The sequence below is a fragment of the Oculina patagonica genome, chromosome 2, assembly GCF_052425735.1.
Source record: "Oculina patagonica isolate OP01 chromosome 2, crgOcupat, whole genome shotgun sequence".
NCBI lineage: Eukaryota > Metazoa > Cnidaria > Anthozoa > Scleractinia > Oculinidae > Oculina > Oculina patagonica.
Window position 1 is genome coordinate 21,051,469 of NC_135759.1, and position 24,457 is coordinate 21,075,925.

Here is a 24,457-nt window from a genome sequence, read left to right on the forward strand (position 1 = left end):
TATTTTGTCACTCTAAACGAATAAAAGTCGAGTAAAAGAAGTCGAGATTGCTCGACAGTTGAAGTACCGCCAAAATTTGGAATCCAAAGGGCACCAAACACTGTGAACATCTGTGTTGTGTTCAGTTGTTCTTTCTTGTGCAGAAGCGTTTTGATTGCACCTCGATCACTGTTGTGTGCTTGTTAAAAGTATGCCAAACTAGTGCAATTTCCGAAAAGGAAATCCTGTTTAAAGTTGCCGGGTGGAATGTTCACTGACAAACTTGTAACTTACAAGCGAAAGGTTTGAGCAAATGGCCGGTCTTTAACATTATTGCAAATACTGTGGTTCAGACTAAAACTTTACTCCCATTTGTTTTTCCCAGAGTAGCGGGAGTTTCAATCAGCAGGCGTTTTCCGCTTCGAAATTCAGCTATAAAAGCGGAATTACAGAAGTTACAACGGGTAATCAGGGTAACTTTCATCTACGTAGTTACCGTATTCAGATTTGTTATAACCAAAGGGTTGTCAGTGATACTTGCCTGCATGTGCTATCGAAGAGAAGAAAGCTATGAGAAGAAGCATCGCTGACGGTTTCTTAGCAGCCTTCATCTTGCTTTTGTGTGTAAGGCCTATATTTCTTTGGAGATGTGAAGTGGATCAGGCAGGCTGCCAAAAGCAAATGGGTAGTCTTGTGTATCGACGTGATGTTTTGATAAGACAGCTGAAGGTCACCGATACGTTGAACTTAGGGGTCAGGCGGTTTGCCTTTGTTACAAATTTGATTTTGATAAATATTATTCCTCGCGAAGCGAGGCCGAAGGCCGAGCGTAGCGGGGTGTATAATTTTGTCCCTCAAAGGGCTCAGGCGGGATGAAATCTCGTGTGGAGTTTACGGTCATATTTATATATTTGTGAGCTTGGTGTGTGGCGGAAATGACGTCACACGGCGCGCGCTGGTGACCAGGATCTTCGTTCCCTTTGACCAGCGGTCAGGAACGAAGACTCGAGGTACGAGAATACCTAACCCGAGATACCACTTTTTTGCAAGGGAAAAAACGCCTGATCGCAGGTTAGAGAATACCGTAATGATTCGATTTAGCGCCCTCCTTCCAATAAGCGCCCCCTTTCGAATAAGCGCCCCCCCCCCCCCCCCTTCGAATGTGATTTTGTTAATAAGCGCCCCTATTCCAATAAGCGCCCTCATGGGTGGAAGAAAATGTTTTTCGAGACTGCCGCTGATTTTCTTTGGTAAACGGTCGACGCCATTTCTGTTCTAGGCCTAAATAAGGCAATTATAAGGCCTGAGTTAGATTCACACATAGGTTAGGGGAAGGGTCAGCTATAAACGATGTGACAGTTAAAGAAGGCATCTTATATCATTAAAAGTGGAGGTTTTTTTCCGGTTCAACCTGATGAAGTAGTAGTGCAGAAGAGATGTTAGAATGCCGAAGGTTCCGGGCTCGATTCTGTGCTGTGGAGTGCACTTTTTTTGGCGAAAATATTTTCGATGATGCTACACTATGACCTCTGCTGGTTTTCTCTATTTATAAATTTCTTATCATGGCGTTGCATTCGATTTTAAGAAAATCCTATAGGGATAGCATGACATGTTAACACTAAAAGAGTTTAGATTACCAGTTTTAAGCCTTTTATTCTTCCCAAGAGTGATCAGCACCAGATTTATCGTTACATATCAAACCATCGTCAAAGAGATTGTAATGACGACAACAAAGAATATCGACAATATCAACTACTGTCAGGGAAGCGAGTACTAGATGATGGCGGATTGACTGAGCCCGCGATTTTCGTTGCTAAGCAACATGACGTGTTCTAAAAGCGCCATGATGACCTGACAACGGTCACAATGTTCTCGAGTGTTTGTGTTACTTTTTGATTGGATGACAACTATCGAAAACCCTTCAAGTACGACACCATCCTCCAAATGGACTGAGAAAAATCATGTTAATATTTCCCGGTCCCCATATTCTCAGAACGATCATTAAGAACAATAATTAATATTTCGGCTTTGGGACTGAACTGACCTGACTTATTGACTGGACATACCTTTCCTACATAGCCGGTTAATAGTTTCATTGTTGCTCGTGACTATATGAAAAACGCGAGACAGCCTAAAGCAAGATAGCTCGGCGGACCGCTCAGAACTGGGGGAGAAAGACATATTCGTTACGTGGTTTTCTTGCGGATCCTGATCGTTCAATCGTGTCCATCATTAAAGGCTCTGGTGATGCTCTCTCCATGATTTTTCGTTTCTGCCAGAAATACCACACGAGTGTCGCTGTTATAATAAGAACTCCACATAACGGTATGGCCACTAAAATCATCACATGAATACGACCAGCTTTTGGCTGAGGCTCTTTTCTTCCTTGAAGTCCTGGCCAAAAAAAAAAAAAGACAATAACAAGAATATTAAAAGAAAAAGAAGGACAGACTTTTTAGTTTTATGTCTTAAAAGACATAAACTGAAAGCCAGCGAAAAGGAAAGAAGAAATGTTTCATTACAAATGCTGAAACTTCGAACAAATTTGAGGACTGCAATAAAATGCGCTGGGACGTGTGCAGAAAAACTAAGGCTGAATCTGCTATTGATTTTCCATATCTTTATTTATTTATTTTTATTTCAGACATCGGATTCCGGTTTTTTTCTACATGCAAACTGTTCATCGCGCTGACCGCTATGCTTATCCTGATTACAATTTGGCGAATTTACCATCGACAATCTACAGAAGGAGTCATCTTCGCACGTTTCATGACTAAACCGAGAAATAAAGCCATCTTGCCAACTTGTGCAATATTATTTTCAATTTTGAGAATTTTGAAATAAACTTATTAATTAAGATCGAGGTAATAGATACTCATTCCTATTTCCCTAGCTGCATCTCGTTCATACAAAAACAGTGGCACAGGTACTTTAGATAGAGTGTCCACTGTTCGAAGTACCAATTTTGCGAGAAATCATGGAGTTTGACCACTTACCTTCAATTGAAGCATTTCGTGTGCTCTCTTCAGTGATCTTTCCAACTGTTGGTGTTGTCACTGTAAAGATATTTCACATGTTGGCATTTTAAAATTACAAACGCGTTCAAGTACGCACTCTGATTGGCTAAGTTACTTACTCAAACATGGTTGTTACTGTAGCTCTCCTCTCAACCTCTTCTTTCTTTGCCTCCCGGAATAGCATTTAAATAGCAGTTTTTAGTGTTCTTCGAACGTTTCCGATCATTTTCAAAACAATTGTCAATTTTGCTGAAGAATGTCGTAAACTTCGACTATATCCCAATTTGCCGAACCTATCTTTTGCAAAAAAACAACGGACGAATACCGATGTGTGGAACACTGCCGAATATGCCACGACCTTCCAGCCTTCTAATTGACAGAATTTTTCATCTTAGCTCATCTCTTATCCGCTTTGTAAAACGGGTCTTGTAACCTTAGCCAACTTGGTTACTCGCAACAAAGCAGATGTCAAGTCCACGTTCCTTGTCTGTCACTAACAATTTGAGCTCATTGTGAGCTATTTTAACTAATGACGCCAAACAACAACTTCTGCCGATTAATGTTCTGTCGAGAGTGTTACCGTCATGATTTATTACTCCCAAAGCAAGTGTAGAGGCCAGTATCACATGAGTAATTTACAGCTCGACGCCATAATTGTCCGAATCAACCTGGAGAAGGTTCAGAAAATCTCTATAGGGGTGTTGGGGGTATTAATAAAACAAAATTCGTGCAAGCATAAATTGCGCAAAAAGAAACAGCGAGTAATGCAGTAAAGAAAAAAGATCGTACCTTTAAAAATGCTGCACAGCAAATTAGAGCCAACAAAATCGTGCAGCTTGAGAATTTCCCGCCCCTCCCCCTCATAACATTTTTAATGGTCCATCCCTAAATTGACTTTGTTGCGATATCAAGCGACTACTAACCTCTAACAAGAGCCGTGGGTTTCACGTATTTACTGAGAAAAGCACTGTTGTAATCCTTGCCGATGTGGTTGCTTACAAAGCAAGTGTAGAGTCCAAAATCGTCCTCTGTCACATTATTTATTCTCAATTCAACACCGTAATTATCCTTAACTTGGATAGCCTTGTAATAGTGTGGGTCTATAAGGCGATATGACCGATTCTCCAAATCGTCACCAAGTTTCGGCATTGATGTTACAGATTTGTCCAATTTCAGCCATCTAAACTCTGGAAGTGTCCCACTGACAAGCACAATGCATGTCATTGTTGCATTATCCCCAATCTGTACGGTTGTGTTCTTTGGAAGGCTTTTTTCTAAGATCGGCCTTGATCGTGGTGTAGCTGTTGAGAAGATGATAGAAATTTTAAACTGTTTAGACTATTTACAACTTGAAGAAGAGAAATAATTGTGTAAAAAATCAGAAAATTGGTTAAGTTAAGGTTGTTTTTCTTTTCCATTATGTATCAGAAGGTGTGTAAATCTTGGCTAACCGCTGCATATTTAGATGTTTTACTTTCCCATTTTGTATCAGTAAAAGTGCAAATCTACTTCATTTGTTTGTACTTGAACTTACCAACAACCTGAAGCGTGTAAGTGTGATTTATACTGCCATATGGATTGGACACTATGCAGGTGTATTTCCCTGAATCGTCGGGCACTAGATTTTTCAGTTTAAGGTACCAAATTGAAGTGTTAAGATATGGGTCCATTCGTCGCTTGGGCATTTTCTCTCCGTTTTTTAGCCATGTGTATTTGAGAGGCGGTGCTCCAGTTGCTAAACACTTAAGTCTGATCGAGTGTGATGCTGGCCATGCTCTAAATGCTCTTTTTAACATACTTGGATCAGAAAAGGTCGGTGCTCCTAAACCAAGAACGAAAATTATATATCACCACTTAGTACATTAAAGCAAACATCTAGCAGGTGATGCACAGAATGCACTTTTCTGATGCAGAACCTACATCTTGGCTAACAATGAAGTTTGCTAAATCTCTTTTTATTTGTTTGTTTTTGAACATTTACATCGCTTTGCCCGCGCGCGCGATTTCTCGCTCTCTCCGACTGACTAGAACGCCAAGCTACGCTGTCTAAAGTCCCCCACCCTGGAATGACCTAGTGACTTGCCCATTATTCAGTTAGACATTTTATAGAGATTACGGACATTCACTTGATTCTGTTGTCCTATAACTCGTTTTGACATCTGAAAAAAAAAGAACACTATTACGTAGCACTTATCTTACAAGGTACCGGTTAATTAGCATGTTGCACCCAGCAAGCAGTTGCTTGTTTTAGAAAATATCAAACGTCTGACAGCTATATACAAGTACATATAACACACTTCTAGACTCGAGGATTTTTCCTAGAGAAAAGCATTGACGATGGAGTTTATGAATAGACGATGGAGTTTATGAAAAGAGAAAAAAATCTTTAAATGAGGAAACGCTAGTATACAAATTACTCGGAGTGAAAGGTTTACCGAATGTTAAGATGTCTTGATTAAAATTTGTTTGAAAATGTGTAACTACTCAAATGAAAGCTGTTAAGTAGTATACTTTGCAATGCTGACATCCATATTTCAAATTTGTTGCAAGTAACAAAATTAAATTAATTTGTCAAAAGTTGTACTTTGGTAACTTGAAAAAGTAAAGGGTAGAAGTAAAAACGTTTAGCCAACGTACCTTGAGCTTGCACCTGGGTGGGTGGTACTTGAGTTGTTGATGTTAATTGAGAGGTCGAAATACTGGCTGAGATTCCTGTTAAAACAAATTAATGTTAGCAATGTTGATCACATTATGCCAAGTGGCTGCAAGAAACGTGGTCAGCATTGCACTTATTGTCATTGCTGTTTTATGAGTCACACTGATCAAATTTCTTGTAATTTTCTTTTTAAGGTTAAACTAAAATTTTCAGATAGTAAAGACCTTGAACGTCTTTGCTTTTACGTTATGGGTGGATGAAACGTTTACAGTAAGTGTAAGAAAAGAGAAGGACACGCGAAAGAGCGAAAACAAATAAAACAAAATTTCAATGTTTGACCAAAAAAACAAGAACTAGAGCTACAAAAGGTTTGTTTGAAAAGTTTCTTAATTCTTGTTTTTATTTTATTCGCACTAAATCTAGCTTGAAAGCCTTAAAGTTATTTTGCTCTTTTGAATTTACTGTTTCAGGAGGTCTCTCTGTCTCTTTTCCGTCTTGTTTTCTCTCTGCGTTATCATGCCTACCTTGACGCACAATAAGTGTTAGAGTCAAATTTAGTTTCCCAAGAGCATTTTTAGCAATGCATGTGTAGTTTCCTTGGTCACCAAGTCTGACTTGCTTGATCTTTATGGTTTTGTTGCTGCTCAAACTCCTTCTTCTTTCTGACAACTGCAAAGGCTTGCCATCCTTGCTCCATGTAATGGTCGGCGGTGGCTGTCCTGTCACCACACATCGTAACCGTTTGACCTCTCCTACCTCAGCGTTGTACTGAAGTTTTGGAGTACCTTGAAATCGCGGTGGATATTTGTCTGTAAAAAATTACAGTCCTTTAACTTTTTAAAGCAACTTGGTTTTGTTATTGTCTGACACTAAACATCTATTACTGATGTAACCAGTGCTTATGTTGTCATTGAGAAACCGATCCATATCAACGAAAACATTACGTTTTCAAAGTTGACTTGGCATTATATACGATAGGCTAATGTAAAGTCTAGGAAGCAGATTTAATAAGAAGAGCAGTTACCGCCGCTTAAACTGAGAAGTATCCAGAACATTCCCCTGCAGGGCAAAACAATGCACGGCAAAATATATGACCCAATATATATATATCACACGTGTTAATAATCGCGTTTCGAGGATCTCTGCATCTTCCTCCTCCAAGTCGGGAAGAATTCGAATTGGAAAGAAGAAAACTCCTGAGAACGAGGTTGAACCAAGCGACTACCGCGGGAAAAAAATCGTCCTATGGCTTGTCCGGTGTTAACTATCCCATTTAGCCAACGGTTATGTTCTGACAACTACAATACATATTTGTGCGGATATATGTGTAAAAGGAACGTATATACCTATACCCTAATGCATTTAAAATGAGTTACACATTAGAGTCATCGCTCACAGTGGAGGATTGAAACATGGGTGATCTTGACATCAGTAGTGTAGCAGTACTCCAGCAGCTATTGTAAGCTTGTAATTCTACTGGTCCTCTTGTGTAGTAGTTGCCATTCTTTTGGGGGCTGGGGCATTGCTCCTATTGACGTGAGTTTTTTTATGCGTCTGTCCTCTTATTGATGATAAATTTCGTCATGACATTGTCAACGTGTTGTAGATCCACAAGCCGCTGAGGAAAAAGTGACGTCAATTTGTTTTTTACAATAACAAAAAGCCAAAACTGATTTTCAAACGAAGGAAAGAAATGCAAGAGCCAATGGAAGATGGAATTGCCGCAGAATCAGAATTTCATCGCCGTAATTCGGAGAATCACAGGCTGTAAATTAAAAGTTCAGTAAAAACAGGCCAGAAATACAAGGAAAAATTCGAATTGCTCAACTATCCTTTAATCCAGTGAAAACTGTTCACAAAATAATCCGCTAAAACACGGTTCAGCTTCTTGAGCGGATGCACATGTACTGTAACTACTTCTTTCTTTCTATTTTAAAAAAAACGATATCAAATATAGGCGGAAGGAATGTGATGTGTGATGGGATGACAAATTATATGCGGGATTCCCATTTTTATAAATTGTGCATGGTATATTACCTCGACAGCACGAATTCCCGCTCGCCGCTAATTTTCAGGTCTGAATCATCAATGAACATCCTCAAATTTTCGCTCTAAGGCTGCAATGGTATTTTCAGTTTTAACCCATAATTTTCATTGATTTCCTCATTGAAGACTACCGTAGATTTTTTGGTACAATTTTGCCTCATCAAGAATCCAGCGCTGAAAAGTTTGACAAAACTTTTGCTGATTGCGTCAGCTTTACGTGTTTCATCCGTCTGTACTCTTATTGACAATAAAAATTAGCCAATTAGCGCGCGAGAATTCGCTCAGTTATTGGAAAATGTTCTCTCGCAGGGTAGCGACCTTGCGAGCTATCCGCCTTGACCATTCTCGTCCCAGAGTCCACGATTCTTCTGGACCTGCGCCAGAAGGATCATGGACTCTGGGGACGAGAATGTCCCTTGACATGAATAATAATTGCGCTATGTTATCGATACGGATATTTTTGGTGCTGAATACAAATTTAATATTTCCGTTCCACTGCTTCTATAGTAAAAGAATAGGATGTTAACACCAACAAAGACTAAGGTTTGTATGAAAAAGATATTCGACATGGGTCTCCTTAACGTTTCTAACTGTGTTCCCCTTTGTATTTTCGAATTTCCTTTTTCGGCACCCACTATCATACCGGATATCAATTTTAAAGACAGAGTGAAACGGAACTTCCGAAGACATTTGCCATTCGTATCAATTAGCCTGCGTAGCAGACGCCTGCTACGCAGGCTACGTATCAATAGACCGGTCACGCTTTGTAACATTTCGGTAATTAAAAAATCGGTTTTGCTATGCCGAAATCTCAACGCAATCGCGCCTGTTGTAGAATATACGTTGTTGTTGTTTCATTTACAATGGTGAGAGGAAGTTAAGAATCGACATTATTCGCAAGAAAAGCAAAACAGCCCCCACCGGAAGGAGGTTGGTCACATGAAACTGTCGCATTAATAATAATCAAAACATTTTTGGTTGCTTGCCAGCCAGGTGGGCTCCACCAGTCTGTTTTTAACCTCACTGGAGACGTTCACGTTCCTTTTCTCATTGTCGTGTTTAAATAACGTTATTTTGACACTCTAAACGAATAAAAGTCGAGTTAAAGAAGTCGAGATTGCTCGACAGTTGAAGTACCGCCAAAATTTCGAATCCAAAGGGCACCAAACACTGTGTTGTATTCAGTTGTTCTTTCTTGTGCAGAAGCGTTTTGGTTGCACCTCCATAAGCATACAACAGTGACTGTTGTATGCTTGTTAAAAGTATGCCAAACTAGTGCAATTTTCGAAAAGGAAATCCTGTTTAAAGTTGCCGAGTGGAAAGTTCACTGACAAACAGCAAATCTGCGAGGACTGTCTGTTTCAGTTGTAACTTACAAGCGAGAGGTTTGAGCAAATGCAGTATATGGCCGGTCTGAAACATTATTGCAAATACTGTGGTTCAGACTAAAACTTTACTCCATTTGTTTTTCCCGGAGTAGCGGGAGTTCAATCAGCAGGCGTTTTCCGCTTCAAAATTTAGCTGCAAAGCGGAATTACAGAAGTTTCAAGGGGTATCTTTGCTGTGGAAGACTTCAAGCCTGTCGTCATGCGTAACTTTCATCTACGTAGCTACCGTATTCAGATTTGTTATCACCAAAAGGTTGTCAGTGATACTTGCCTGCATGTGCTATCGAAGAGAAGAAAGCCATGAGAAGAAGCATCGCTGACGGTTTCTTAGCAGCCTTCATCTTGCTTTTGTGTGTAAGGCCTATATTTCTTTGGAGATGTGAAGTGGATCAGGCAGGCTGCCAAAAATGGGTAGTCTTGTGTATCGACGTGATGTTTTGATAAGACAGCTGAAGGTCACTGATGCGTTGAACTTAGAGGCCAGGCGGTTTGCCTTTGCTAAAAATTCGATTTTGATAAATTTTATAGCGTATTTTGTTAAGCTGTCTTTAAAAGGTCGGTAAGTTCCCTGTTCTTTATGTTGTAGGATTGAGTCAAACGTAGCTAAAGTATCCTACTCGGATGAGTCGGATAAACCATAAATACACTAGGACTCCATCACATGAAGCGCATCCTCGTACCCAGGATCTTCGTTCCCTTTGACCAGCGGTCAGGAACGAAGACTCGAGGTACGAGAATGCATGTAACGCATTTATTATTCATTCAAAATATTTCTCAGTTTCTGATTGGCTTTCAATCCCCGGTTAATACTAGCTATTAAACGTGCTAGCGCCGATCAAATTTAAAAGAAGGTCCTATTATACAACGACAACTGTCCTACATAAAAAATTAACCGATCGCAACCTCGTTCCCAAGGATCGCTGACGTCACACGGCAACGGCTCTGATGCAGAACGACTGAAAAAGAGGGAAAAAGGCAGGATTTGTGCAGTACGACGAACAGAAAATTTCCAAAATATTAGAAGACAAGGACAGATTTAACACGACAAAAGCAACGAAGGCGAGTCAATCAATTTTCAAAGCGTATCTTCAAGAAAAGGTTTTTCGAGACTCAATGTTACAGCCGCTGATTTTTTTTGGTAAACGGTCGACACCATTTCTGCCCTAGTTTAGGCCTGGGAGAGGTTGAACCCCTAATTATTAGATAAAATTAGGCCTAAATAAGGCAATTATAAGACCTGAGTTAGATTCATGCGTAGGTTAGGGAAAGGGTCAGCTATTAACGATGTGACAGTTAAAGAAGGCACATTAAAAGTGGAGGATTTTCCGGTTCAACCTGATGAAGCAGTAGTGCAGGAGAGATGCTAGAATGCCGAAGGTTCCGGGTTCGACTCTGTGTGGTGGCTTGCACTTTATTGGCGAAAATATTTTCGATGATGCTAAACTGAAGTCACCAGTAAAAAGTAGGCCTACTCTGGGACCCAAAATCGCCCAAAGTCGCCTTAAGTCACCCTAAGTCGCTCTAAGTTGTTTTATTGATAGTATAGATATTTTCTGTAACAATGCTTTATGGTGTACCATGATAATTCCCATGTACATGTATACCACAACTGCACTTAGGTCGGTCACCTAAAATTGCCTAAAGTCGCTCAAAATTGCCCAAAGTCGCCCAAAATCGCCTAAAGTCGCCCAAAATCGCCCGTAATTTTGGACAAAATAAGCCTAAGTCGCCCAAAGTTACCGGCGGCGGTCCCAGAGTAGGCCTAAAAAGTACTGTTAAAATGGTATCGACTGTTTACGAAAGGGAACGTACGTCTTAACTGTACAGTTGGACACCAATTTTGGAATGTTTACATTTTCTCAAAGTACTGAATAAGCTAGTCCATAAAGAAAATGGGAAGAATTACCACGTTCACAACAACGCGAAACCACTTATACCCTTACGTGGAAACTTACAAACGTAGTAACCTTACTGAATATTAGCAAGGAAAATTTCCCTTCACCTAAATTTTTTTAAAATATTCTGTGGAAAAAGGTGTGGGTGGAATAGAATGAAATACTTTGAAATACTTTATTAAAGTGTCTGAAGTATTTAGCTTAAAAAAACTAATTGTGGACACTATTTACATTATTATATATCTAAGCTATTTAAAGTTAAAATATTTACACTTAAATTCTAAGAAGAAGAAAAACTGAAAAATCGTACTACATACATTAATAAATAAATAAATCAGTAAATTACAATAGAATATAAAATTTTATCATAAAAGTAGGTAAAAGATAAAAATTTCAGTTAAGAGTTAAAAATTAAAAATTTAAAAATGTATATCGGCTAGCTGCATATGTCACATTGACACTCAGTTTGTATAAGACGGGTGAGGTCTTTTTTTAAAATACTGTTTTTAAAACTCGTGACATTATGTTTTTCTCTAAGTGTTTCAAGGAATAAAATTTGCTTATCGCCATTTTAAATAGTGTGGTTATAAAAGAAAGAAAAGAAAGGAAACGGTTTTCGCTGCTAATTCACTTAGTTCTAAATGTAGTTTGGACGTTCTCCAACGATGAGCGACGACGACTGGAAGGTAGAGTTACTCTAAGCGCCATCTCTCGTGCATGCTCTCCCAAATTCACATCAAAAACTCGTACACACGTTTAGCACCGGCTTTAATACAAAGTTAGTAACCAGCAATACAAAGTAAAACCGGCTACTGATTTATATAAATGACACTTCGGGATTAAATACATACTAGTTATGCAACGCTTTCGAGTGGTATACTATGGAATATCCCACGAGTCACTTGTATTTTCTCGGTATACACACGAGCCTTTAGGCGAGTGTGTATGCCAAGAAAATACAAGTGACAAGTGGGATATTCCATAGTATACCACGAGAAAGTGTTGTGTAACTATTTTATACCATGCCATAGAAAATACGCTTACTAAATTTCGTCGAGAATACAGTCGCAGCGCACTATGGGAAGGTTGGGTTGAATACCGTCGAATATACAACGGCTTTCCTGTATTCTGATTGGCTGTATTTTCTATGGCATGGTATAAATATTAGTAATACTTGTACAAAAACAACACTTCCATGGGCACAGTCCAACCACTTCTCTGAGGGGTGTGCACGTAATTGACCAAGACTCCAGCAGTTGGTGTTTTAACAATGTTACATTTCCTTCTAGTCCAACATTGTCTGTTTGTCATTTTTTTCTGTTCGTTAAGTACTCAATTTAAGGTCTAACTTTTTTTTCCGTCCATAATAGCTTTGGCCGCCAGATGCCAAAACGAAGGTATTTTCAGTTGCGTGCCGTTGTTAGCCTGTAGATGAACCGACGGAAATAGACTGGTTAACCTTTTGAGCAAAGCTTAAAAAAGAACTTGAGTCGTTTTGAGGTTTCAAGTTGTTTCTTCTGGAATAGCGCTTGCTCCAAGAACAATATCAAGTTTATCAATATGCTTTATTTTTCAGTTGTTTGCGTCAACAAGACGCTATATCTATATGAACGCCAAGGACAGCCTATTGTACACTTAGGACAGACTTTTGCAGTTTTCATATAGGTGACACTTTGCACAGACTTATAACTACGAAACATGATTCATCTTCTTCCATGATCAAAAAGCTAGACTACGATTAATCTCTCATTTCTCTCCGCGACATGATTCTCTCGCGCGATGGCTCCATACTACAACGTCGTTCCCAGGGTCTACCCCCCCCCCCCCCCGAGCAAGAACTGGCATGGGTGCTGGGGGAATCCCTGGGAACGAGGTGGGCTCTGCTAATCAGTCACAAATGAGCAACTACTTACTGTGTACATTTGAACAAAAAGTTAATTAGCGCGATCCCCGAATCATTGCAGAATAGCTAAAACACCTTACAAATGGAACACTTTTTAGTTCGAAAAGAGGCAAATATTCATAGAATAATTACAACATACCATGAGGTGGCTCGAAGAAGATTTTGATTAATTAATATTTAACAATTATTCGCCGAAGGCGAAGTGATTATATACTACTTATTAACCGAGAGTGAGGTCATTACAGGGGAATCTCAGACCGAGGCCTTGATGTATTGACCGAGCGATAGCGAGGTCAATACATCAAGGCCGAGGTCTGAGATTCCCCTGTAATGACCGAACGGACGAGGTTAATAAGTTATTTATTATATGGCCTTTTAGCGCTATTCTAAATTGAAATATCTAAAAAACACCGAGGTGAAACTCGCTCTCGCTCTCTATAATCACCTCGCGCGGGGTGAATATAGCCTCATAAGCTGAGCTTCTCGACCAATCAGAATGCTTCAATTCTTATAATCACCTCTGAAATTATACTAAATGTTTTTAATCACTTTATTTGACTTTAACAAGTATATTCACAAAGGGTTCACAAGTATATCCGCACCAGTACTAGTACTGGTGCGGAAAAAAGAAAAGATCTAGAGTGTAATTCAAACGGTTGAAAAACAGCATTGGGTAAATGACAAACTTAACGCACTAAGAACTATTTCGGAGGACTCAGGATAGAATGAGTCGAAAACCAACAGTCGTGAAAAAACAAAGAGAGAAAAAGGTTTAATTCACGTGGGTAAAATGACAGCACATCATAGACAATAAAAAATATTCGAAATATATAACTGATCAGAAAAATCCACAAACCTGAGAGACCACTCAGACCCATTACCAGCAGTATAGGTAGCCCCACATACGCTGTGTCCAAGCACCTTGTTTCCATTCTATCACCTCTCCGAAAGAACAGATTTTCAGTCAAGAACAGCTCAGATTTTGCGCAGCAGATACGCCAGCATTCCGTAACGAACGATGAAATAATAGTCTCTTATGACGTCAAGTCCTTATTCACTTCCATTCCTGTGAACCTGGCTCTAACCATTACAAACGAGAGGCTCCACCAAAATCAACATCTGGCAGATCGCACAAATATGTCCATCAGCAACATTATGAAACTATTAGAATTTGTTCTCAAGGAAAATTACTTCAAGTACGATAACATCTACTACAAACAATCTTTGGATGTGCGATGGGCTCCCCAATCAGCCCTGTGATAGCCGACCTTGTAATGAAGTAGATTGAAGAGATCGCGATCGCGATCGCCACAGCCCATCACCCTCCTAAGTGGTGGTTCCGCTACGTGGATGACAGCCAGGCGTGCCTCAAAAAGGAACACGTGAATGAGTTTCATCAACATCTGAACTCTATCAATCCCAACATACAATTTACTGTTGAACTTGAGGACACCACGGAGCAGGGACTACCCTTCTTGGACACTATCACAACGAGGAGTGGTACACAAATTGAAGTGAATGTTTACAGAAAGTCAACACATACAGACCGTTACCTTGACTTCAATTCTCATCACCCTGAATGCCATAAGAGATCCGTAGTTTGCACACTGCTACGAAGAGCAAAGAACATTCCTTCAACACAGAAAGGGAAACGAGAAGAAACGAAGCGAGTGAAGACCGTATTGCGCGAGAACAACTACCCATCATCCTTCATAAACAAATGCGAGAGATCACTGTCAAAACCACCAGCTGATTTACCAACTAACGGCTTCGTGGTACTTCCTTATGTTCAAGGCATCTCCGAAAAGATTGGTCGCATCTTAAAATAACAAGAGGTTAAAGTCGCCTACAAACAGTTAAAAACAGTTTGTTTCCTCGCCCAAAGGGTCAAAATGATGTTGACCGCCCAAACTCTGGCGTAGTCTACAGAATCGGTTACACCAGCTGTAATTTTGTGTACTACGGCCAAACGAAGCGAGCACTGAAAACCCGGATTGCGGAACACAAAAGGGCCGTTGCTATGTTCGACCATGACTCTAAGGTCTCCTGTCACGTCCACGAAAACAATCATCAGATGGATTTTAATGCTGTCGACGTGGTTGGACATGAGCCCAATTTTCACGAGCGACTATTTTTGGAAGCCTGGTTGTCAATTAAGGATCCGCACTCTGGGAACGACCACATTACAGTCCCAGAGGTCTACAAATCCTTGGCACGCGCATGAGTATCGCGCCACGTTCTTTCTGAAACTTTTTCACGTTATTTTTGCAGCGCGCGCTCTTAACGTGTTGCTTTTTAAATCGCGTGTAACAGCTTCAGTATTTTAACTGATGAAAGCTTAAGAACTAGCCGAAACGTCTTTTGAAAGTAACATCAAAAAACAGACAGCGTCAAAACCACAAACAAACTATGTCATCACCTGACTACAATTACACAATTTTTGATCAGACTAGTCATGCAATGTTTTTGAGTGGTATACTGTAAGATATCCCACGAATGCCTTAATTTTTCAGTAGTAACGAGTGCGATATTCGCGATATATGCTACGATAAGAATTGCCTTACTATATACTCCATGTCACTTCCAGTGTTAGTGAAGTGCCCTGTACTTTCTGCTGATGATTTCCGATCAATTTTTGAACACTTCCGAAGATATCGTTTTCGACGTTGTTTCGACCTTATCCGAATTATTTTATTCTAAACTCGATTTACCGAACCAATCTAAGTAAAACCGCAATGAACGACAGTAGTTTAAACAAGAAGCACCTAAATTATCTCTTGTTGTGTATAGTTACTCTAACCCTTCCTACTTATAACATAGTTACATAGTTGCTCGTGACTATGAAAAACGGCGCGAGACCGCCTAAGCAAGATAGCTCGGCGGACCACTCAGAACTGGGGGAGAAAGACATATTCGTTACGTGGTTTTCTTGCGGGTCCTGATCGTTCAATCGTGTCCATCATTAAAGGCTCTGGTGGTGCTCTCTCCATGATTTTTCGTTTCTGCCAGAAGAACCACACGAGTGTCGCTGTTATAATTACAACTCCACATAACGGTATGGCCACAAAAATCATCACATGAATACGACCAGCTTTTGGCTGAGGCTCTTTTCTTCCTTGAAATCCTGGCCAGAAATAAAAATGATAGTAAAAAGAAAGTTATATACACAATAAAAGATACAAACAGACAGCAAGAGAGAAAGAAGAAAGAAACTCCAGTCTTCAAAAGGTTCAATTGTTGAACAAATCTTTCGGACTGCAGATAAAATGCGCTGGGATCTGTGCGGAAAAACTAAGGCTGAATGCGCTATTGATTTTCCATATCTTGATCTTTTTTTATAATTTTTTATTTTTTGATTTCTGACATCGGATTCCGTTTTTTCCTCATACAAGCATTGTATATCGCGCTACATGTTTTTGCTTTTATGTTATACTATTTTATATTATATGACGGATTTACCATCCGCGTCAGTCTACGGAAGGATCCATCTCGGCACGTTTCATCACTAAACCGTGAATTAAGCTCTCTTACCAAATTGTGCAATATTATTTTTGATTTTGAAAAAGATTTATTAAAAACAACGTAATAAATACTCACTCTTATTCCCCTACATCTACCCGTCATGCATGTCACCGGCCCTCAAGATAGTGTCCACTGTACGAAGCACTTATTTTGTGCGAAATCATGGAGTTTGACCGCTCACCTTTAATTGAAGCAGTTCCTGTGTTCTCTTCAGCTGTTTTACCAAATGTTGGTGTTGTCACTGTAAAGATATTTCACATGCTGCCATTTTAAAATGAACAAACGCCATCATGTTCGCACTCTGACTGTCTACGTTTACTTACATGATTGCAAATGTGACTCCCCTCTAAAACAGCAGAGATTGTGACGGTCATTCAAACGTTCCTGATAATTTTTTAAACGATTAAGCTTTCTGAGGACTTTCGTAAATTCCCAAGTCCAAGATCTTTCCTATCTATCCCAATGTTTTATCTCACACTCTGACCACTTGTTCAATTTGCCGAAACCTATCTATCACGGGAAACTACGGATTAATTTCGATATATGGGGCACTGTCGAATATGCAACGACCTTCCACCGTTCTGATTGGCTGTATTCTTCATTTATCTTTTCTGTTATTCGCTCCATTAAGGCATACACTGTTATAAAACGGGTCTTGTAACCTTAGCCAACTTGGTTACCCACAACAAAGCAGATGTATAGTCCAACTACCTTGTCTGCCACTAATAATTTGAGCTCATTGTGAGCTATTGTGACTAATGAAACCCAATAACAGCCTCTGCCGAGAAATTTGCTGTTGCGAGTGTAACCATAGTTAGTAGTATACGCTACTAACTATGGTGTAACCGACATGATTCAATTGCTCTCAAAGCAAGTGTAGAAGCCAGTATCACATGAATAATGTACAACTCGACGCCATAATTGTCCAATCAACCTGGAGAAGGTTCAGGGAAACTTTATACAAAGGCTCGTACCCACTCGTTACTCGTTTTTTCGCTACGCTCGAAGAGGTTGACGGGAATGAGAGAGAGAAAAAGTAAGCTTCGCGCTTTTCCTTCGCCCTGCCTTTGATGCATTGCGCGCCGCTCAAAAAGCGAGAGAAGCGACTGGGTACGAGTCTGTCTATACAAATTATTTCTCACGTAAGAGATGGACAGTTAGAAAAGGCTTGCGGTGGGGTGTTGTGGGTATTACTAAAACAAAGTTCGTGCAAGCTCCACCGCGGTCAAACGACAGAAATATGCAAAAAAATAAGAAAAGTACTGCAGTTTAAAGTTCGATACATAACCGGTATCCTAAGGGTTTACTAAGTTTTTTGAAGCTTTACTAAAAAAGTTCTACGTGTTTGAAAGTAGCGATATGCGGACTTGTCGGCGCCATTTGTCAAAGCACCTTTGGTTCGGATGCGAAACATTTAAAAAGTAAAAACACTGGTTTACCTGAGGGAATGGGATTATGCTTTCACTCGGCAACTATTTTTTATCTATCCTTGCTCGTAATAACACTTCAATTTGAACAAAAAACGGCAAAATGGAAAGAAAACCTTGCCTGAGACGTTTGACCGCGGTGAACGTGCAAGCATTAATTGCGCAAAAAAAACAGCTAGTAATACAGGAAAGAGATAAGATCATACCTTAAAAAATGATGCACAGAAATTAGAGCCCATAAAAATCGTACAGCTTGAGAATTCCCCCGCTTCCCCCCATAACGTTTTTACTGGTCCATCCCTAAATTGACTTTGTTGCGATATCAATTAACTACTTACTTCTAACAGGAGCCGTGGGTTTCACGTATTTCCTGAGAAATGCACTGTTGTAATCCTTGCCGATATGGTTGCTTACAAAGCAAGTGTAGAGTCCAAAATCGTCCTCAGTGACATTAGTTATTCTCAACTCAACGCCATAGTTGTGGTTGTGCTTAACTTGGAAGATCTTGTAAGAAAGGGGATCTATAAGGTGATATGAACCCTTCTCCAAATCGTCACCAAGTTTCGGCATTGATGTCACAGATTTGTCCCATTTCAGCCATCTGAAATCTGGAAGCATCCCCATAATGATCACAATGCATTCCATTGCTGCATTATCCCCAAGCTGTACAATTGTGTTCTTTGGAAGGTTATTTTGTAAGTAGGGCCGTGATCCTGGTTTAGCTGTAAAGAAGATGACGAAAATTTTAAATTTGAATATTTGCAATTGTTAGCAGAAGAACAAAACGTTATAGTGTTAGTGGGGAAAATGAGTGTTGCATATAACAAGCACAATGGTAGGCCGTACGAGTACAGCTGTGTGTTTTAAAAAGTCCTTTCAGGGTGAACTCGAAATATTGCTTTTTTCCTGCTGATTACAACGGATTTACTTTATTATTACTTTTTAAAATTTGATGATACATCAATGTCGTATACTGAGTCAGATGTTAAAACACTGTTTCTCAAGAGAGTCGCAGATTTCTGACTGTTGCAGTTTATACGTGCCCGGTCAGATTTAAAAAGTAAGCTTTTTCTCCATTAGTTTAGACCGACATCTATCGAGCCATTATATCTAATAATAATAATAATAATAATAATAATAATAATAATAATAATAATAATAATAATAATAATAATAATAATAATTTATTAATTTATAGTGCGCCTTTTTTGTTAGCTCTACGTTGGCTTGTTAGCGCATTTGGTTAGAGCGCTGCACCAGTATTGCAGAGGTCAGGGTACGAGTCCGGGCAAGCCTGATCTTTTCAGGCTTTATTTTCGCAACTGCTCAAGTTGTGTTCATAACTGCGAGGATCTTTTCTTCATTTGTTCTTCATCCACAGTTCAAATATATGATTTCATTTTAAAACCTTAAAATATTAAAATATACTAAAAATATTAAAATATGCTAAATATATACATATTGTTGACAAGATCTAAAGAATAAAAGCTAATTTAAAAAGATATGTATTAAGACGAGATTTAAAAATAAAAATAGAACTAATTTTTCGCAGGCTAGCTGGGAGCGCATTCCAAAGTGTAGGCGCAGATGCAATAAAAGCGTGCCTGAATTCATAGAGCGCAGTGAATAGCGTGCGTGCTTTCTTTCATTAATTAAATCACTTATATGAGCTGGCGCCATGCCATTGAGAGCCTGGAAAGTTAAAAGTAAAATTTTAAAATGAATTCTTTATCTAACAGGTGGCCAGTGCAATTCTTGTAAAACGTGCGTGATATGATCATATTTGCGACTCGAAGTTAGCAGCCTAGCCGCCGTGTTCTGCACGTGCACTCTCTGCAATTTAGCTATTTCACAGTCTGGTAGTCCATAGAGAAGTCCATTACAATAATCAATTGTACTGGTAACAAACGCGAGCAAAACCATTTTTAATTTATTTTTAATTTATTTTTTTTATTTTTCTATAAGTTATCATACCTCGAATAAATGCTCTAGGTGCTTACGGCCACCTCCGAGACCGGGCGTTTAATCGAGAAAATTAAAAAAAGGGTTAAAACTCACCAACAACCTGAAGCGTGTAAGTGTGATTTATACTGCCATATGGATTGGACACTATGCAGGTGTATTTCCCTGAATCATCGAGCACTAGATATTTCAGTTTAAGGTACCAAATTGACGTGTTAAGATATGGGTCCATTTCCCGATTGGGCATTTTCTCTCCGTTCTTTAGCCATGTGTATTTGAGAGGTGGTGCTCCAGTTGCTGAACAATTCAGCCTGATTGAGTGTGTTGCTTCCCATGCTCTAAATGCTCTTTTTAACATAGTTGGATCAGAAAAGGTTGGTGCTCCTAAACCAGGAAAACATGAACAACAGAGTCCTTATGACCACAAATTCAACCGGACATACATCTTACCTTTGATTTAAGGTCACTTAACATCTACAGTCTTCTAGTTGTGGTGGCAACACAAATTTGCCCAACGCCTTAGAACGATACTGATAAGTTGCATGGCCGTTTAAAACATCTAAAGGAAGTGGCTTAAACGAGAGGGCCTGGGTATGATATCTATGTAACAAAATCTGATATCTAGTGATAGATATTGACTTTGCACTGAGAATTGACAAAAGCCAAAGGGAAAAAAGCTCGGCTTGCAGCCTGCAGGTGATTTGGTCAAATACGAAAGTACAGTAGCCTACCAGGGATCACCTTATTCTGCTCAAAATATCATACCCAGCATGGTCGAGGATGGTTTTGGATTTTCCTCTGATTGGTTGAACAGGTGGTGCGAGTGATGCACATCAAAAAAAAATTCTTAATTACTTTCAGTATTCAACTGAAAGCCGCTCCATTCTCATTCTCTCTTGGTTCGATTGGATACGCCGGGAGCAATGAAATCCACGAGTGTTTGCATGACGCAAATATTCCAGCTTGAAAATGAAAGCGGTTCTTAAAGTTAGAGTCTGTACAGTACTCTAAGTGCTGTGTACATACCTTTTGCTTGCATCTGGGTGGTTAATGTTAATTGAGTTGTCGAGGGACTAGCTGGAAAAAAAGAAAAACGATATATAATTAGTTGCCAAAATTTTAACGGTCATACTTTTGAAAATGTATGTAGCTTAGCATACGAAACGTCAAGTTTAGTAAAATGCGATTTTTCATAATGTTTATCACCGCTGTTTGTGTTATATTTTTAATCAAGTTACGATGGCCTAAAACCAAGAGTCTATATAAAAGAAAAACACCGCAAGGTTTTATTTTATGGTACTGTGTACATAGTTTTTTATGGTACCCAGTATTTCGTTTCCTTCGCGAATGAGCTTTATTTCAAACACTGAATAACAACCTACATCAAACTCGTTTCTAGGATGTCCTTGGTGACCTTGACAACATTCTTGTGTAGCAGGCAAGGTCTGTGAATGGTTCGCCACCCTTTCATAGAACAAACAACAGGAACAATGCCACTAGTCCTAAAACTGACAATAGCAACTACTACACCAGAGAACCAGTGGAATTACAAGCTTGTAACGAGAGCCTCTTCATTCTCGCACCTCGAGTCTTCGTTCCTGACTGTGCAGGCTAAAGGAACGAAGACCCTGCATCTAAAATGACGACCAATACGTTTGCGTTACTGCCATGTGATTGAATTTCACAGAGAGAGTGAAACGGAGCCTCCGAAACCATTTACCATTCGTGACGGTCACGCTTTGTAACATTTCGATGAAAAAAAAAAATTAACTTTGCCATGCCGAAATCTCAACGCAATCGCGCCACTCGGTAGAATAGATGTTGTTGATTTCATGTACAAGGGTTAGAAGACGTTAAGAATCGACATTCAAAAGAAAAGCAAACCAACTCCCAAAATTGCGTGACACCGGAAGGAAGTTCGTCACATGAAATTTCGCATTAATATCCAAAATATTTTTGGTTTCTTGCCAGCTTGGTACGTTCCACCAGTCTGTTGTGAACCTCGCTGGAGACGTTCACCTTTCTTTTCTCACTGTCGTGTTCAAATAGCGTTTATTTTTTCACTCTACACGAATAAAAAGTCGAGTAAAAGTAGTTTAGATTGCTCTACAGTTGGAATACCGCCATTTAGTGATACGCATTTGTAATTCAAATTAAGGGCACAAAACACGGTGAAAATCTCTCTTGTTTTCAATTATTCGTTCTTGCGCAGAAACAGTTTGATTGCACCTCTACAACTGTTGCGTGCGGGGTAAAACTTTAAAGTAGGTCAAACGAGTGCCATTTCCGAAAGGGAAATCCTGTTTAACATTGGTGGAATATCACTAACAAAGAGCAAAATTGCAAAGTTACAAGCGAGGGTTTTGAGCACATAAACTATCACTATATAGCCGGTCTTTCATCATTTCTAACTGAAACTGAACTCCTATTTTAGTAGTGGGAGTTTCAATCAGTAGAGGTTTAATTTTCTGCTTCAAACTTTCATCTACGTAGATATCGTATTCGATTTACTATCACCAAAAGGTTCTTAGTGATACTTGCCTGAATGTACCGTCGAAGAGAAGAAACCAACGAGAAGAAGCATCGCTGACAGATTTTTACCAGCCTTCATCTTGCTTCGAGTTTTGCTTTTGTGTGTAAGGCCTTAATTTCTTTGGAGATGTGAAGTAGATCAGGCGGGCTGCCAAAAGCAAATGGGCAGTCTTCTGTGTCGACGTGATGTTTTGATAAAACAGCTGAAGGTCACCGATGCGTTGAACTTAGGGACCAGGCTAGCCTGTTCCAGGCTCTCGGTAGTTGGGGAAGAGCGAAAAACGCGGGCGAGCGAGGAAAAATGCGAGGGGAACAGGCTAGGACCAGGCGGTATGCCAGGACCTAAGAAGAAACCAAAGCTGAATGTTGGCCGACAGTGACAAGGGATCCTTCGAACAAATGAACCTACCCGTTGCCACTAAATTTTCTGTACCCTTCCCCTGCATATTTTACTTGGTTTTACCATTTCTCTTGCGCACTGAAGCTAGAAAAGGTGAACGAACGTGACTGTCACGCTATTATTGCCTTTGAATTCCCGCGAAGATCATTTCGCTCGCTGTCACGGTGAACGCTAACGGTATGGGTGCCGTCATTTCATTGGCCGGCGGCATATCCTGTTGACATAAACCCGACATAAGAGCGTAATAGACATGTTTACAAATCTCCAAATAGCGAAAACTCGCATATTGTTTCTCGCAAGAATACTATCTCTTTGAATGAATTAATAGGGTATGTAGAGTTGGCCGATTGTAACGAAATTAGGCCAGAAGATTCGCTAAGTGTTACAACAACAGCAACAATTTATTGAGGTATTTCCATAAAAATACATGGCATTACCTACTTACACTTTAATAAGAAATTATAAAGATATATAACATGGAATCAGAAATAAAACAAAAATGTGATTTTATCATTTGGAAAATAAAGTTTCATGTCAGCAGCAGGATCAATGCTGTTACAAAGAAAAAAAAATTTTGCATTAATATCAAACTCGTTAAAAATACTTTAATTGGCGGTTATTTCATTAAAGAATTTTAAACGTATATTATCATATAGCTTGCATGAAAATAGGAAATGCATTTCGTTTTCAATTTCATCCGAATGGCAGAAAGAACAGATTCTCAAATTAATAGGTGTCTTGGGTATTGTGTGTCTACCAGTTTCGATACGTAATTTGTGATTCCCTAGTCGAAATTTCCTAATGGCAGTTCTGTGATGAGGATTGTTCATTGCGTCCAGAAAACCAGATTTTTTGGTATCTGTTTTAAATGAATAATAAAAGTGTAATTCATTTTAGTTGATGAGCTATTAACGCTTTGCTAATGTTCTGCTTAATGTGAGAAGTAAAGAGCTTTCCGTTGTTTTCATTTAATGTGATAGAGTCCGAGTTGTATTTATTGCATAGCTGATTAATTTTAAGCATTAGACCTGTCTGTGTTTTATCAGCCATCTCCTAAGAAAGCTGTAGACATTGTTTAGCGATGTTATTTTCTGGTAAGCTTTGTACGTCTCCCGGGGGGGGGGCACCCGGTATATTTTTGGGTGGGGGTGTGCCGCTGAGAATTTGAAGCCCTTACCCTATACCAGACCATGTTCAGCTGATTTTTGCAACCCTATACTAGACTAGACACCAAAAATCCCTACCCTATCCCAGACTTGCATTTTGTTAGAACTGTATCATTATCAGTGTTTTAATGGAAAACCATCTGTGAACAACGATGCCGCGATGATTTTATTTACGTATAGCAAAGCCCCTTTCTCTTCCGAGTTTCTGGACTATATTCGTCATACCGTCGATCGGTTTCCCGGCAAATGCTACCCTTTTCTAGACCAAAACTCTCTGATTTCTATACCCTATCCCAGACTAAACTGCTTGAAAACCATACCCTTCACAGCGGCACATACCTATATAGCTCATGTATGGGAGTGCCCCCCCCCCCCCCCCCACGGGGTACGTCTGAGCCGTACAGTAAAATAGGGGGAAAGAGAGAATCAAAGAGTTTATTAGTGACACTAAGAGACAATTTTGAAAAATCCAAGTAACGACGAGTAGCAAAGATGGATCTTCTTGTTTTATCTTTTAAAGTTTGATTTACAGTCTCTAAAGCTACCGTTTGCAGAAAAATTTTT

At 39.5% G+C, this 24,457-nt stretch overlaps 3 protein-coding genes across 6 annotated transcripts in view; all 3 read right to left on the reverse strand.

Moving 5' to 3' along the window:
* LOC144643494 (hemicentin-1-like) overlaps positions 1–675 on the reverse strand; it is a 48,060-nt gene extending 47,385 nt beyond the window's left edge. For all 4 annotated transcript variants that reach the window (XM_078502762.1, XM_078502760.1, XM_078502759.1 and 1 more), the window contains exon 1: positions 521–675. In XM_078502762.1, the coding sequence (XP_078358888.1) occupies positions 521–590 (70 nt within the window). In that variant the 5' untranslated portion in view covers positions 591–675. The remainder of the gene's footprint in view (positions 1–520) is intronic.
* A 931-nt stretch (positions 676–1,606) lies between these two features.
* Positions 1,607–9,734, reverse strand: LOC144643533 (fibroblast growth factor receptor-like 1). Its single transcript, XM_078502825.1, has 8 exons — positions 9,358–9,734; positions 6,177–6,461; positions 5,634–5,708; positions 5,123–5,155; positions 4,531–4,818; positions 3,920–4,297; positions 2,976–3,035; positions 1,607–2,373 (listed from the first exon to the last, which is right to left on the reverse strand). Exons 1-8 carry the CDS (start codon positions 9,425–9,427, stop codon positions 2,138–2,140), a joined length of 1,425 nt encoding a protein of 474 aa, XP_078358951.1. The 5' UTR covers positions 9,428–9,734; the 3' UTR covers positions 1,607–2,137.
* Positions 9,735–11,732: 1,998 nt separating this feature from the next.
* Positions 11,733–22,537, reverse strand: LOC144643546 (fibroblast growth factor receptor-like 1). The gene is made up of 6 exons (XM_078502846.1): positions 22,337–22,537; positions 20,822–20,872; positions 19,892–20,179; positions 18,172–18,555; positions 16,588–16,647; positions 11,733–16,008 (listed from the first exon to the last, which is right to left on the reverse strand). The coding sequence occupies exons 1-6, from the start codon at positions 22,404–22,406 to the stop codon at positions 15,773–15,775; spliced, it is 1,089 nt and encodes a 362-aa protein (XP_078358972.1). The 5' UTR covers positions 22,407–22,537; the 3' UTR covers positions 11,733–15,772.
* Between the last annotated feature and the right edge of the window lie 1,920 nt (positions 22,538–24,457).